Source organism: Artemia franciscana, chromosome 6 (assembly GCF_032884065.1).
Source record: "Artemia franciscana chromosome 6, ASM3288406v1, whole genome shotgun sequence".
Classification (NCBI taxonomy): domain Eukaryota; kingdom Metazoa; phylum Arthropoda; class Branchiopoda; order Anostraca; family Artemiidae; genus Artemia; species Artemia franciscana.
Window position 1 is genome coordinate 29,106,221 of NC_088868.1, and position 16,940 is coordinate 29,123,160.

The 16,940-nt window shown below is 37.8% G+C and overlaps 2 protein-coding genes across 2 annotated transcripts in view; both read left to right on the forward strand.

Moving 5' to 3' along the window:
• The window catches only part of LOC136028284 (MLX-interacting protein-like), a gene marked incomplete in the record, with an annotated part of 87,271 nt that extends 77,192 nt beyond the window's left edge, over nt 1–10,079 (forward strand). Inside the window, 1 exon segment of the mRNA XM_065706029.1 lies at nt 8,019–10,079. Within this exon segment, the coding sequence (XP_065562101.1) occupies nt 8,019–8,134 (116 nt within the window).
• Nucleotides 10,080–14,570: 4,491 nt separating this feature from the next.
• On the forward strand, nt 14,571–15,746 carry LOC136028535 (craniofacial development protein 2-like). The gene has a single exon (XM_065706381.1). The coding sequence runs from the start codon at nt 14,571–14,573 to the stop codon at nt 15,744–15,746; it is 1,176 nt and encodes a 391-aa protein (XP_065562453.1).
• Nucleotides 15,747–16,940: the final 1,194 nt, after the last annotated feature.

Below are 16,940 nucleotides of genomic sequence, written 5' to 3' on the forward strand. Positions count from 1 at the left end.
TTATCAGCGATAAAGGGAACGGCACACTAATTTCATATTCACTAAATTCGAAATCCATTACTATACGCTCTCTACAATAAACAGGGCAATCAAATAGAAGATGACTACATGTTTCCAGTTGACCGCACAAGCACAATGGAGAGTCAGCTTTCCCAATCCTATTTAAAAAATGAAGCAATCTGCTATGCCTTGTAATAAGCTGTGTTAATCTTCTATTTGGGTGGATTTTTAAAAGTTAGTAGGTCATGTGCTTACAGAATTTTTAAACTCATCAAACCGTTTTGCAGACAAAAACTCATTTAAAGATTGCAATAATTTGGTTGGTATAATGGCTATGATATGCCAAATAGCTAATTCCATTTAAGGTAGGATTCAAAACCCTCGGCCAATGTTAAGGTCGGCCGTTTTTTCCGTATCTTAATATACTTAATTCCAGTGCTCTGAAATCAATTGGAAGCACTCCTGCGAGGACGGTCACCACATGTGTTTGAGCTGTGTTAAAAGATTTAGAGATTATGATCATAGAAGATCTTTGCGCCGACCGTTTTTTTAGGGGGGGGGGTGCATAAAAACTTTAGAAAACGCAAAAAAATAGATTCATTTTTGAATATAAACCAGGGTCGTTTGTCCTTAGTTGGACAAACAGTATGGGGGGGGGGTCAAACCCCCCTAATCCTGCTCCCCTGGATACGGCATTGAAGACCATTTTCTGTCATTGATCTTTTCTAATTGCTGATTGTTTCCTTTTTTTGCATGCTTAACATGATTCAATGAAGTGACATTACAGTTTGTTTTTTTTTCGATATTTTTTCGTCTGATATTTTTCTGTCGTTTTCCATTTTTGCCTCTTTGTCATTTTGCTGTGGTTTTGAGTTACATGCAAAATATACTACTTGACAAGGCTGAGCCCATCCTTAGAGTGGATTTTAGTATCATCACCCCTTATAGATGACCAATTGATGTACATCAAGTTTTACATCTGCACATGAATGGGCTGCATTTCGTCTATCTGCTCTGAATTCTTTTTAATCGTATAGCGTAATTGTAATGGAATTTTATTTTACACTTTTAAACACTGTGTGTTCAAACAAACAGGAAAATAATTTTAAATAACATCTTGAAAACTTTCGGAGAAAACATAGCTTTTAGAAGTTTTCACCCAGGCTTGAGGAAAGAAATTACCATTTATATGTTTTCAGCCAGGCTTTATGAGGACATTTACCATTTAAAAGTTTTCAGCTACATTTTAGGAGAAAATTTACTATTCAGAAGTTTGCAGCCAGACTTTAGGAGAGAATTTAATTTTCAAAAGCTTAGGAAAAAACATACCATTTAAAAGTTTTCAGCGAGACTTAAAACGAAAATCTACCATTAAAAGTTTTCAGGCATACTTTTGGAGGAAATTTACCATTTTAAATTTGTCAGCCAGACTTTAGAAGAAAATGTACCATTCAAAAGTTTTCTGCCAGACTTTGGGAGAAAATTTACCTTTTAAAGTTTTCAGTTAGACTTTAGGAGAAAAATTTATCATTTAAAGTTTCCAGCCAGACTTTTAGGTGAAAATTTACTTTTATAAATTTTCAGCCAGATTTTAGGAGAAAATTTACTATTTAAAAGCTTTCAGTCAGACTAGGAGAAAATTCACCATTTAAAATTTTTTGTCAGACTTTGGAAGAGAATTTACGATTTAAAATATTTCAAATATTTCAGCCAGGCTTTAAGAGAAAATTTGCCATTTAAAAGTTTTCAGCTAGACTTGAAAAGAAAGTTACCATTTAAGAGTTTTCAGCCAGACTTTAGGAGAAAATTTACCATTTAAAAATTTTCAGCCAGACTTTAGGAGAATAATTTATCATTTTAAAGTTTTCAGCCGGACTTTAGGAGAAAAATTCTTCATTACGAAGTTTTCAGCCAGACTTTTAAGAGAAAAATTTATCATTTTAAATGATAAATTAAATGAAAAAAATTTTTAATGAATAAATTTTATTTCAAATTTTATTTTAAAAAATTTTATTTCATTTTTAGCGAAAAAATTAAAGTTTTCAGCCGGACTTTAATTTACCACACAATGATGCTGTAAAACAAAATCTAATTTGTAAGCTGGAGAGCTAGGCCCAACAAAATTTCAGGTCATTTGTGTTAATCGCATGATTTTAAATAAAAAAAAATTGTGTATTACTAGGGAATTTTTAGTTATGATGGAGACTTTTTAGTTATGATGGAGACTTCCTCCCTTACTAAGTAAATAAAGTCAAGCTTTTCCCCATAATCTACCCTAATTACTTAATCTTACATTATCGTAATTCATTTTATTCGAAAACTAGATTTTATCAACCTATTTTGTAGGTCCTAAAATAAACAGGTCAAATTTACAAAACACTCCGATCAGGACGGCCTCAACCTCATGTGGCGGGTGGAGCCCACCCCGGGAATCTCAGTACCTAGGTTTAACCTAGCTCTAATCAGATTCCAGGCCTAGGGTCGGTTGGGCTAGCGACCCTCCACCCGAAAATTAAGTGCTACGAAAAGTGACAATATAGCCTCGGACCCAGATTCCCTTTTAAGATCTCGACCATCGCGCGTCAATGGACATGCTGACGACGTCAGAAAGACTGACAGACTAAACCTTATGGACCGAAGGGGGCTACGAATAGCCACCTGGAATGTCTTGACTTTGAATGCACCTGCGTCAAAGAACCTACTCTCTGAAGAACTTCGCAAGAATAAATTGTCAATTGCAGGTTTTACAGAAACACGTCTTACCGGAAGCGGAGAAGAGCGAATAGGTAACAGTGACTCATTGCTCTGGTCTGGAGGAAGCTCGAGAAGGAATGGTGTAGGCCTTGCACTAAATAGCCTTACAAGAAAGGCCTTACTTTTACACGAACCTGTATCGGACAGATTAATTAAGGCCCGCTTTGGACACAAGCATGGCAAGATGACTGTCATCGTATGCTATGCCCCGACCGATGATTCTGATGATGCAACTAAGGAGGATTTCTACTCTGCTTTGTCCAGATGCCTTGCAACAGTACCCCCCCCCCATGATATAACTGTTCTCCTTGGCGACTATAATGCGACAGTGCGCGATGATATGGGTTTATGGCGTGGCACAGTTGGTCCTGTATCCCCCGACCCACTTAACGACAATGGGCTCCACTTACTTGAACTGTGCCGATCTCAAGACCTTTACATTGCAAACACCTACTTCCAACGCAAAACTATTCATCAGTACACGTGGTATAGTAATTACGGTCGTACAAAGAAGATGATTGACTACGTCATTATTTCCAAACGCTGGAGATCATTGGTGAAGAACTGCAGAACTTACAGATCAGCAGAGCTTGGAAACGCAGACCATAGGCTTGTGTGCGCTGATCTTTGGCTTCGCCTCCATGCACAACGATCGAAAAGAAAACCCGTCGCTGCAGATATTGGGAAACAAAAGGAACCAGATACTCGCCAGAAGTACAGTATCGAGATATCGAATCGCTTCGAGGCCCTTGGCTCACTTAATAGCAGCGAAGATCTCTGGAAGCATTTTAAATTGCAGACCAGTGAAGCAGCACAACTAGTGCTTGGCAAGAGGAGTTATCCAAAGAAATCGTGGCTAACTAATGAAACACTGCAAGTCATAGAGCAAAGACGGAAGGCAAGACTTCTTGGGGACATGACCACATATCGGAGGCTCAATGGAGTGCGGAACAGACTCATTCACCGGGATAGAACCCAGTTTGTTGCAAGGAAAGCCGATGAAATTTAGCTAGCTGCAAAAAAGAAAGACATGGGCAGCCTATTCAAGCATCTCCCGAGACCTCACTGAAAATAAAACTCCCACCTTTGGTCCCGTCCTGTCCAGGGATGGTGCACTTCTCTCTGACGAATGTTCTTGTCTTGAGCGGTGGAAGGACCACTTCTGTTCGCTCCTCAACAATACTGATCCGTCTGCGCCTCCTAATGATAGTCCCAGCCAACCTTGCAGTCAAAGACCTGGAGCAGATGTTCCTCCAGATGAGCCTTTCAGCCCCTCAGAAATTGGATATGCAGTAAAAAGACTCAAGAATAATAAAGCTGCTGGTATCTGTGGCTTAAACTCAGAGCTGTTAAAATATGGAGGTCCTGCAACGCTCCTGTTTCTACACACCCTGTTCTCTACAATCTGGCAAACAGAGATAATTCCCGAGGATTGGCGGAAGGGTGTCATCATCCCCTTATGGAAGAGAAAAGGCTCGAGAAGCGACTGCTCCAACTACCGGGGAATAACCCTACTGTCAGTCCCTGGCAAACTGTTTTCAATGGTCCTGCTGGATCGATGTCGGAGCATCATTCGAAAAATCCGGCGACCGGAGCAAGCTGGTTTTATGTCGGATCGTTCAACCATCGAGCAGATTTTCACGATTCGACAAATAGTAGAGAAGACCACAGAGTTCCGACAGAAAGCATTTATTGCCTTCGTTGACTTCCGTGCTGCATTTGACTCAGTCGATCGAAAAGCTCTTTGGCGGATTCTAGAGTTGACTGGCCTACCCGAGAAATATTGCAGACTTCTCAAGGCGCTGCACCATGGGACGGAGAGCTGTGTACAAGTAAATGGTCGGCACAGCCCGTTCTTTCAAATCACGACAGGGGTGCGCCAAGGATGTGCAGCGGCCCCAGAGCTGTTCAATGTCATCATAAATTACGTTATGACAAAAACCACTTCACGTCTCAGCTTTGGGCTCAAATTCGGAGATCATACCATCTCAGATGTCGATTTTGCCGATGACTTGGCCATTCTGGCGGACTCCATGGAGCAGCTGCTGGAAGCGCTCCGAATTCTGCGAGAAGAGGCTGCCAAAGTAGGACTGCATATAAACTGGAACAAAGCTAAAATTATGGCCATAGACCCGTCTTCTCCTGCTGTTAACTCTCCAGTTAGCCTGGACAGCACCACTAGCATCGAGGTTGTTAAAGACTTCACCTACCTGGGCTCCGTAATTTCTTCAAATGGCTCACTTCTCCCCGAGCTGCAGGCAAGATTATCTAAAGCGTCTTCTGTCATGGGTAGACTGATTCGTCACCTCTGGCGAAAACCAAATATCAGTCGCACAACGAAACTGCGGATCTTCAACGCTCTAGTCGGTTCTGTGATGCTTTACGGAGCTGAGACATGCCAAGCATCAGCTGCAACCCTCAAGAAAATAGACATATTTCATGCAAAGAGCCTGAGGAGGATTGAAGGCCTACGATGGTCCGACTTCGTCAGCAATGAAAAGCTTCTGTAGCTCACAAAGCAGTCTTGGTTTTCGACTCAAGCAGCCGAGCGAACCTTACGATGGTTCGGGCATCTGCTTCGAATGCCACCACATCTACCCGCAAAGATGATCTATGACTTCGACTCTATCAAAGTTGGTTGGAAGCGACCTCGCGGCCGACCGAAGAAACGTTGGTCCGACAGCCTGTCCGAGTTCTTGGCGATGGCAAACATTCGCCCGAGACAGGGCGAAGAGCAAATACTCTCCATGGACCGAAGTGGGTGGAGGAGGCAGACGTCACTCTCTATGCCGAGCAGTGCCCGGCAGGAGACTTAAGTCAAGTCAAGTAAGTCAAAGGCTCTTCCCGTAATCCCACATACCCTAATTACTTACACTACTACCTACTACTCTACCCGACTACATAATCCTAATTTCTTACTTAATTTGATATTCCCTTCTTAATTGATTTGTTCTTAATTTTTAGAATGGAAATTTATCCCCTTATTTCGTAAGTTATAAAATAAATCAGTCAACTAAAATACATTCCGAGGGTGAAATTTTGAACGGTTTCTAGGGCTTTTAAAATAGCCATTCGAGCTAGCCCTCTGTATTTTTTATTTAAAGATCGCTACCGAAAACGTGTTGACAATTATGGACAAGTTTCAGAATTAGAAATTTGAAAGAGTGGAAACTTTTTATGATAAGTACAGACCATGAGGTTTATTGACAAATTTTAATTCAATTTTCTATGTTTTGTGAATAAATGTTCTCTCTAAAAAGAAAAAAACGCTCAATTAAACTTTTTAAGGATCAATTATTTGAAGATAACCACTGTTTCCAGCACTTCCTGTAATCAAGAATGCGGGATGAGCAAAAATTCAATGAACATGACAAGATCAATTAAAAAAAAACTTTGCAATGTGCGATATATAGCTTATCATAGCAAATTTTTTGCCAAGACAATATTTTGACCAATACTTTTGCTGAGAAAAATTCTCATATCCCTATTCCTTGACTAAGCATTTTCTTTATTTATTTATCTAATAAAAACAAAGGTGACAACTCGATATTGTATATTGTACAGAATCTAATAGTTTGAAATTAACATATAATTGAACTTCATATTGATGTCCCAAAAGATATTAAAATTCGGTATTAAAGTGATCAAATCCGTTTTTGTCCCTTTCTTGTTTTGTTTGTAGTTTATGTACTAAGTTCCATTTCAATTGGATTTACTTTCTTAGTTGCTGTCAGATTTCACTGGAAGATAAACCGTGTCGTATTGAATCGGACTTGCATTCATTGAACAAGCTTAAGCAATTATAACCAAAATTGGAGAATTAGATTTGTATCAATAACTTGTCTTTGAGAGCCTGTGTGAAGCGTCCTGGAGCGAAGCAGTGGGTTTCATCTCAGGTTGGTAATACGGGGCCTGGAGATCGAGCTGAGCTGTAGCAACACATTGGAGGGCCGACGCAAGGACCTTAGTAGTCAAGAAACGTTGTTAATCCAATAAAAACACACATGCAGTCTCTGCGAAGGTGTGAAAAACAGAATAGCCAAGGCCTAGGGTGGTTTTTTTCGCTGTTGAAACAATAAACGCCCCCCCCCCTCTTTGCGCTAAAGTTTGACTCTTTCTCACAACTCTACTTTATAAAACAATAAAAATCTTTAGTGTAAAGAGTGGGACGTTAAGGAGGGGACAGTCCCTTTCATATACGGAATAATTTCTGTTCGTTTTAAGTTTTAATGTCGCTCCTTGCTTTCATTTAAAAAAAACTTGTTTTCCTCATTTAATTTCTGAACATTTTTGAATTGATGCAGGTTTTGAATTTGGCTCACTGAACATGAACAATTAAACGAAATTTACGTATTAATTTTGCTTTTTTCAACTAATAATAACGCTATAGCAACATAAGTTTGACTTTTGTTCCAGTTGTTTAAGAATGACTCCTGTATCACAAAGGAGGTTCAACTAGAATAATAATCTCTTTTAAAAGTTAAAATAGAAACTTTAGCGTAAGAGCGAGCTATTGAGGAGAGGCAACCCTTCTCATATACGTAATATTTTCTGTTCGTTTTAAGTTTTAATAATCTTTCAAGCATAAAACCACCACAAACTACTATCAATAAATATATGTAACTCGAAACGAACCTAAATTAACATGGGTAGCGATGATAAACCTCATGCCTTCTCAAGACCAGAACATAATTTGCGCTTTACTGAAAACTAAATACATTTTAAATGTCTTTACTTTTTTTGTTTTTTAAATAAAAAAATTCTAAACTTTAAGGAATAAATATCAGCATGTGTCAATTAAACTGACAATCCTCGGTTATTTCTTTGTTTTTGTTTTTTCAGTAAAGCACAAATTAGGTTCCGATCTTGAGAAGGCATGGGGTTATCCGCCCTACTCATGTTAATTTCTGCTCGTTTTGAGTTTGAGTTGCGTATCTATTGTAATTTCTGTTCGTTTTGAGTTTCATTTATTTATTGATAGCAGTTTGTGAGTGTTACGGTTGGAAGATTATTTGACTTTATTTCTGCTCATTTTGGGCTAAAGGGTGCTCTTTACTTTTCTTTGAAAAACTTGTTTTGTGAAAAAAAAATAATTTTAATTAATAAGATCTAAAGACTGAATAATTCACAAGTTAATTTTATTACATAACATGTGATATTTTTCCAAGTTTTCTGATACCCCTTCTCCCGCAGGAATTCTGGCTCCACCTGCGTTTATGTTGGAACTATATTTTCTATAATTTTCTTTTTTCTTTTTGTTTTAGCTGCGCTGAATACATTGAGAGAATTAAGCACAAAAACTGATATTTTGACGAATCCAGGATCTATGCCTGCTTATGCTTATTCTGCTGTTCAAAGCAGAAGTCACCCTGAAGAATAGGCTTGTGTAAAATGGCATTAATTATCCAAGTGCCTGATTTAGCCTATGTTATGGTGAAATAGTTAGCCTATGTTAGGTTAGTTTTTCTCTTGTATGTTTTTAGGGGGGTTTTCAGTTTTAGGCTATATCTTTTGAGGTGTTTTTGGTTGTTAACAGGGAACTTTATTTTTATGAAATCCCTAAACACGATTAATAATAATTACCTTGGCAATTTTTCTATGAAAACTTCTATTTCATTAGATTTTGTTAAATGAAAAATTGTTTTTCATGAAGTAAGGGCTGCATAGTGAAACTAGACTAACGCTCAAGTTTCAACGTCGTAAACTATTTTTTACAATAAAATTTAAAAATAAGAAAACTTAATTTCAAACGTTTTGGTCCGTATCAGTACATACGGGAGAGAGAGGACTCTTAGCTAAGAAATTTTCCCAAAGAAAAAATACTAACAAATCTACGGGTTTTGGAAATTTTTTTTAAAAATGTCCACACCCTCCTCCAGTCATGAAAGCGGAAAGGGATTTTTCATCAGTCTCTACCTCCCCCAGAACATAAGTTGTTGTTAACACGTTTCGCATTTTATTATCCTTGTTATATAGTTCAATAGTTCTTGTTTATTTGGTTTGTTTTGTATGTTTACTGCATTGACGATTCACCTTCCCTTGTCAAGAAAATTTTCTGGTCTGCTTTGAAGATATGAAAAAAGCTCACTCATTATCTTTGGTAAAAAGAAAAAAAAATATGATTATGGAAGATTTTTTCCCAAATGGAATATGGTTGAGCATATTAACGGTTGAGGATAAATAAATGTCAGAATTTGTATTAATAACTATAACATCAGTTATATATGTAGTTTGTCGAAGATTGGATGTTGAAAAGTAACACGGAAAAGGAATAAAATATTAAGATTCCGTTTTAACTTATTCTTAGCCAATAAACATTAAGCAATAATAGAAGATCGCAGTCAGTGTAAAGGAAGGGTTGAATATTTCAGTCGTTGTGGCTCAATGACGTAGTAGTGGTAGTGGTTAGGTGTCTGCATGGCTTTTTTCACCAGAATACTCCTTAAGGCCTATTTACAGTGAGATTTTGCTGATACCTAGATTTAGTTGGTAATTTGAGCCAGTTACATTTTTCATGAAATTTTCTGATGGGTTTTAAATTTTATGAAAAAATTGGGATTGGCTCAAATTAATGCTAGCTAAATATCAGTATTATTAAAATCACATCGTCAATGGGCATTTACTTATAGAATAACCTCAATGTTTTGGATTTCATGAATGAAAATTGACATATTTATTGCTGCGAAGCTGTTTCATACGAAAATAAAATAATATGGAATATGAAAACATTTACTCAAATATATTGATGAATGGCCCGAGCATAGATAATGAGAATTTTCTTCCTTCAATCAATGGCGTAATGTTATCTAAATCCTGAGGAGGGGGGGGAGTCAGGCTGTTGGCCCCTCCCCTTGTTCCATAGCATATTAAGCCCCTGCTTTTAATGTATTTTCATATAGTATCAAGCACCCCTTAAGGGAGAAATAAACCATCGTGAGTGTGATGTATTCATAAATTGGTTGTGATAAAACCTTAAACATATGACAACTAACTATGTTTTTCTCTTTCTTTTTTTCTTGCTATGGTTCAGTTGTAAGTAAATCACTGGTTATTAGAAGCCTGTGCCAGGTTTTGCCTTATTATTATTTTATTTTGTTTCTTCTAACTCACTAAAAAAGGTGCCTTTTGCATTTTACTCTTGCGGTTTTTCAGATCGTCTAGCCTAGAAATATAAGCAGCTTTTTTTGCAAGGGCTCAAATCACATCTGCTTGCAAAGATAGTTTTGAAATAAGAATGTCGCATAAATAATTTCAGATATTCAGCTTTAATTTGTTTGTTGTTATTTTGAATTGATTGTTTTTAATTAAACGTTTAAATTTGTTAATTTTTTGCCTATTGGATTTAATATAACTAAAAATACCCATAGATCATGATTTCTGATAGCCATAAAGTTTTGTTCCCAAGTTGGCGAAGTGATATGGTACATTAAGGTGGATCTACATGAGGTTGGTTCAAACCTAAGAATGGGCATCTTTATTAGTCATTGATTTCGACATTATTTTGCTCCTCAAAAAAAGTGACTTTACTCACCACAGGGTTTTCTGACATATTTTCATGAAATTGAAACTAGTACTACTACTGCTAACAACTCTTTTCAGCACTAAGCCATAACAAAGAATAAAAATCATCGGATAAACAGAAACAAATTGGATAAAAATAAAAAACACGGAAAGCAAACAGAAAAAAACAAATGAAAGCAAAAATTGGAAGAATTAAAAAAAAAACCTAAAAACCAAACAGCGCAAATATGTATTAAAAATAATAAACAGATATAATCAGAAATTAGTAGAAATAAAAATTTAAAGGTTAAAAATCCTAATTTCGAAATCGAGCTACTCGTCAATATTTACGATTAACAAAATACAATGCTACTCGTGCAGTACTAAATCAATGTCTGAATTGCTTAAAAAAGTTTCATTCGCTTGGTAAGTGAACCCAATTAGCTAGCCCAGGAAGTACGACGTCAAATTTTGTTTAATTTTAATTAGTGTTTCTTCTTTACTAGCCCTTTTTATCTTAGATGTTCGGGGGGGGGGTGCATGTGTCATGTCCTTTTGTGAATGTGGCACATGATTCATCTTATGAATGAATAGAATATCAGGTTCTTGTCTAAAAAAAAAAAACTAAAATAATAGTAATTTACTTTAAAAACAACGCATGTCTGTTCAAGCTATATGAGACTAATTATGCTGTGATTTTAATTCGCCCCAATCTGTTAAAAGCTCATTCTTTAAACCGCTTCTTATGAACTTGTCTCAACCCATTCAGGGACGAGCTGCTTTTCGTTTGGTCCCAGTTGGATGGTCAAAAAACATGATTGCCAAATATCATCTGTAGTTTTGCTTTTTATTTTCACCTTGATCGTTTTTTTCGCTACAATTTTTGTGTAAAAACCTAGTTGGGCCCTTTGTTAAATATTTGTATTAAAAAATTGAAAGTTTTGTCCAATTCAAAATCAATCCAAAAGGTAGATCATTATCAATCGGTATGATGGAGCTATTATTCCAGAAATAGAGTTAGAGTAAAAAAAAATAACAAAAAACTGTAGGCCTAGTAATTCCTATACAGGTTAAGTTTGCTTGTGCAAATTTTCGGGGGTCAGTGGTGTGACTGTAAGCTCAGCCAGAGTCGACCCAGCTCTAAATGGGTCCCTGGAGAAATCTGGAGAAGGTAAACACTAAGGGTGTGCGAAAGCAAAGAATGGTTGGCCCCCAACCCCATATTGCACTTCCTGGCTGAAGGGCCAAGAAACGGAGATCAGCACCGCCGGTAGGGACTGTAAAGTCTAATGCCATATTCTATCCTATATATATAACAGTCATGAAATAGCATTTATTTCGGGAACAAATCTGCATTGTGGCAAAAAATAACTTTTTCTGGGTTTTAAACAGAAGCTGTTTGGCAAATTTTTATGAACTTATTTTACAATCACTCGACAAATGTAGGTCGATTATTGTGACATTGTGTGAAATCTGTCTGACTAGTTTTAGCAAGAAATTAGACATTTCATTCAAGCAGTGCAAATATAATTAGGAAATCCGATATTTATAGGCAATCACGCTGCGATAGAGGTGGTGGGGGGGAGGGGAGAATAAGCAGAAGACAGGGGCGTAGTGCCAGTATTTTTATTGGGGGGGGGGATTTATTCAAGTGCTACTGAAGAAAAGCTACCATTTACCGAAGACGCTACTAGGTTAAATTCAAAATATTACACAATACATAATAAACATTAAATAGCACAGGATGCTCTATCTTATAGTTGAACCAAGCACCATTTTAACAGCCTTGTGTGTTGTGCTATTCAGTTGCACCCAATTTTTAACAGATTTGTGATTCATTGAAATATTGCTTATGACTTTTTATTAAATTGATCTAGTAGTGGGTTCGCTCCTTTATATTAATAAATAGCATTGAGATAAGCGTGCCACGTAAAGTAAAAGCAAAAATACATGATAATTCCAAGTCTAATATTATATTGTAACCTGAACCTTATGATATTTCAAAATTAGACGAATGTACATATAAAATAAACCTACAACACACACAGACTTGTTACGAAAATTGAAGTCGTTTATGTTTTTCTATATTAAATTCCTTTATCACCTCATCAAGGTCAATTTGTACTTCTTTTTCAAATGCCAACAGTGCAAGTGAAGATAATCTTTCTTATCCCGTGGTGTTGTGGCAGTAAATCTTCAACCATTGAAGACAAGAAAAAGATCTTTCGCACGACGCAGAATTCATAGAAATAGTGAAGTATACTGCTTAAAACACAGTCTAATTATAAAGTTACGTTATCGATCGCAGTTGCAACACACACACACATGATAAAGAAAAAACTGGTTATAAATTCTGTATGATAAAATATCAGAGGAAACACATTTCAAGCGTTTTTCAGTAAAAACAGATCCTCTTTCTAGAATGTTTTTTTTTGTATCCTCAACTCCGTAAAAACAATGTAACTACACATGGAGTGTCTGAAATTGAGCTTATAGTATTTACACACTGTGCTTAAACTGTCTTTATTCATTTCGTTTATACCTAGTATTACCCTTAAGTTTTTCTAAACGTCCAAACTGTTCTCTTCTAGCCTACTTTCAATCTCTGTAGTTAGAACATGAATAACAGGGTACAACACTGTATTTTTGAAAAACTCTTGCGCTGTCTCATATGGAACTATTGTACCCCTACGTAATTTCACTGGAACATTACGTTTCTGGGGCAATTCAGGACCTCTAAAACCATATTTATTAGCTAATTCTGAGCTTTGAAGGCAATCATGAAGTGTCATATCACCCACAACCTGTACTTTTGTTTAAAGAAAATTAGTTTTTTTTATTAAATATTTATCTTTAATATCTTAAATATTTAATTTTTTTTAATTTCATGGGTTGAAGCAAGGGTGACGCATGGCGAAATACATGGGAAATATATAATTTATGTTTACCTACTAGGGAGGAAGGGGGGTGTGAGTCAAATATAGTGCAGCTGCAGTCAAAATGTGTTAATTACAATTATTCTACACTTTGCGAAGTAGGTCTAAAAAAAAAATTAAGGAGGGAGGGGGGGCAATTTTCTCCATGAAAATACAAAATAATTTTTTTTAATCAAGGGATGGGTGAAATCCAGGAGAGACAATAACCCCCTCCCCCCTCCATGATTGGCGCCACTGGAACTAGTTTCAATAGCAACAAAATCGTAATACCATCCAATACTCAAGATTTTAGGTTCTTAGACTAATCCCTTGGGCACTGCCCTATGAGATAGCTATATCAAATAATTGTTTAATCTAGCTGAAAACACAAAATTAACCTAGTACAGTCTCAATTAGATAATCGATTGTTTCTCACTATAATGTATTTCAAGCACTAGACCTGCTAACAAGAGCAAAAATTCTCCCTGGTTGATGTTACGCTGATCTTGTATAAGAAGTAGATGACCTATTTTTTTAATGATAAGATTTCAAAGAAAATATTTTTGTATAAATGTTAATGAGGAAGCGCAATGGACCATTATTTTTCGCATTTTTTAACATTAAAAACGAGCTGGGATTAATTAAAAAAAATATCTAGTCGAAGTAAATAGCGAATTTGAAGCTTAAAATGAGCGATAGTTTTAAAGTTACTTAATGAATTTAGTTTTTCTCCAAATTACTGGGGAAGGGAAACTACCCCCACTCCAAATGACGCCACTGGCAGATGGGGGTGAGAGGGTTGGTAGCAAGAGCCTTGGTATTTGCCGGGTGTGTCCGTAAAATTGCGGGGACAAGGTAGTCAGCCTTCAACGCTTCCCTCACTCCTTTCGCAAGGAAACCACCAGAAAAATGGTGTGTCCAGTTTTGAATTTTCTGCAGTGGAACATTACAAGAGAAAAAGATTCAGTTATCAAGATTGCATCGAATTTTTTTGCAAAAGATATGATTAAGTAGGCACTAATGTGTACAAAAGTTCTTTGAAATTTGATACTCCTGAAAGGCATAGGGGTTCACATCCAAGCGCAACATTTTTGGCAGATCTCCATGATCAGTTGAGTGGTTTTTCAGTGCGTAAGGAGGAGCTACCCCTTTTTTTATAGTTGATCCTTGTGACGCACCAGCTATCCCTGATGCAATCAAGCAAGGATGCTCCCCCCTTCCGTCCCTAGGCAGTAGAGCAAACCCGCCAGCACACCTCATAGCGGTGAGAGGGTGTAAACGTCACATAGCTTCACGCCAAGCCAAGTGACGGCCAACGTGCTCCGGGCGACCCGTAGGACTGGGGCCCCTGCGGCTAATCATACCCAAGAAACATCCAGAATTATGTTGAATATGTCTAATATGAGAGCGAATTTGGCTACGGCATTCCCGGCATTAAGCGATGCGTCGAGACTGGCGACCTCGTCGAAAAGTGAGCTAGCTACCATACTATCAAGAAGACATGGCCTGAATATCGGCTGCTGGAACCTCTGTTCCATCAAATGTTCACTAACGCAAGCCTTCGTAGCTGAAGAATTTTATTTATATAACCTGAACATACTCTGTGTTTCAGAGACAAGATTAAATGGACAAACGACACTTGACCTAATAGCCCCTTCGGGTAAAAAGGCCATACTATTCAATTCTGCCCCAATGGATGGATCCGGCCTCGCAGGAGTGGGAATAATCATGACACCCAAGATCGCATCGGGACTCCTTGACTATGAAGCAGTGTCTGACAGAATTGTAATGGCCCGTTTAAAAGGTCAGAGTAATAACCTGAAAATACTATCTGTATATGCCCCTATTCGTGACGCCCCTGGCCACTTGAAAGACAAATTCTATGCTGACCTCCAACTGACTATGAATAAAATTCCTCGTAAGGACATCCTCGTGATCGGTGGTGACTTCAATGCCAGGATTGGCACGAGACTAAACGATTCTGAATGGGCCATTGGCAACCACGGGTTGGGCGACCGGTGCATTAACGGAGTTAGACTTCTCATGTTTGCTATGCTTAATAATCTCAGTGATGCTAATACATGGTTTAAACACAAACCTTGCCACACTTACACTTGGAGATCCCGAGATGGTAGAACCCGCGCCCAAATTGACTATTTACTCGTTTCTCGTCGCTGGAAGTCAATGATTAAAGACTCGAGAGTATACAGAGGGGCGGACACTGGATCAAAAAGTGGATCCGACCATTTGTTACTAAAATCAAAAGTTAGATTCAGACTCAGCTCCAAAAAAGTATCTGCACCTAGACGCATCCTAGACACAACGAAACTTAAACTCCCTGAAATCAAAGAAACCTTTATGCTCGAACTTACAAACCGTTTCACGGCGTTGCAAGATAATGACCGAGAATTTAAGACCAATCAAGCAATTTCTGAGACCGAGACATGTGCCATGACCGAGCAAGAAAATTTTAACCCATCACTAAATATAGAAAAGTGCTGGATCAAGTTCCGAAATCAAGTGAAAGAGGCAGCTACAGAAATTCTCGGAGTAAGTGACAAAAAACCCAAAAGATAGATTTCTCAGAAGACAATAGAACTCTCTTTAAAGAAGAAACAAATGACTGATAAACACTCTGCTTCTTTTAAAGCACTCCGCCAAGAATGTCACAAATCTGCTAAGGCAGACAAACAAGCATATTGGTCTAATGTAGCCTGTGAAATGGATAAAGCTGCTGCACGCAATGATTCACGGAAACTCTACCAGATTCTAGGAGAATCAACTGGGAAAAAGAAGCAAAGATCTACCCCCACGCTACTTAGTAAGGACAACAAGCTTCTCACGAGCAAAGAAGATCGCATAGAACGATGGCGTGCTCACTTCCAGGAGCTTCTTCACCCATCAGAAAATGACCACAGCCAACCCATTCCATCCCGCAGCAGTTCTGAGTCACCATTCGTGTATGAGGATTGCAATATCGCCCCTCCAAGCAGAGAAGAAATTATTCATGCCGTAAAACTATTAAAAAATGATAAAAGCCCTGGCATTGACGAATTACCAGCTGAACCTCTCAAGGCCCTTCCAGAAGCGGCTATCGACGAGCTCCACAACTTACTCACGTATGTCTGGGTCAACGAATACATTCCTGAAGAGTGGAGGACCTCTATAATAATTCCTGTATTTAAGAAAGGGGATCAAGCCGATTGTAAAAATTATAGAGGAATTTCCCTGATACCCATTTCTGCAAAAGTTTTCACAATAATAGTATTAAATAGGTTCAGAAATATTAGAAATGATCGGACGAGGCCAAATCAAGCAGGATTCAGACCTGGTATGGGACGCTGCGATCATATTTTTAGCCTGAGACAGATCCTGGAACACCGCCTTATACACCAGCAGGAAACAATACTAGTCTTTATCGACTTTGTAACGGCTTTTGACTCGGTAAAGAGAATTGCCATCTGGGATGCAATGAAGGATGATGGAGTGCCCGAAAAGATAGTCCGTCTAATTAAGGCGTATTACGTGGGAACGAGGGCATTTATAAGAGCTGACGGAGAAATCTCAAAAGAAATATCAATTGACAAAGGAGTGCGACAGGGTTGTGCCTTATCGCCTATTTTATTTAACTTTGTCATTGACCAGATCATGAAGACTCTTGACAAATACAAAGGTGTGACAATCAGTCCAGCACTATCAATAACAGACCTTGATTACGCTGATGATATGGATATCTTGGCTGAGTCGATAATAGAAGCACAGCTCATGATA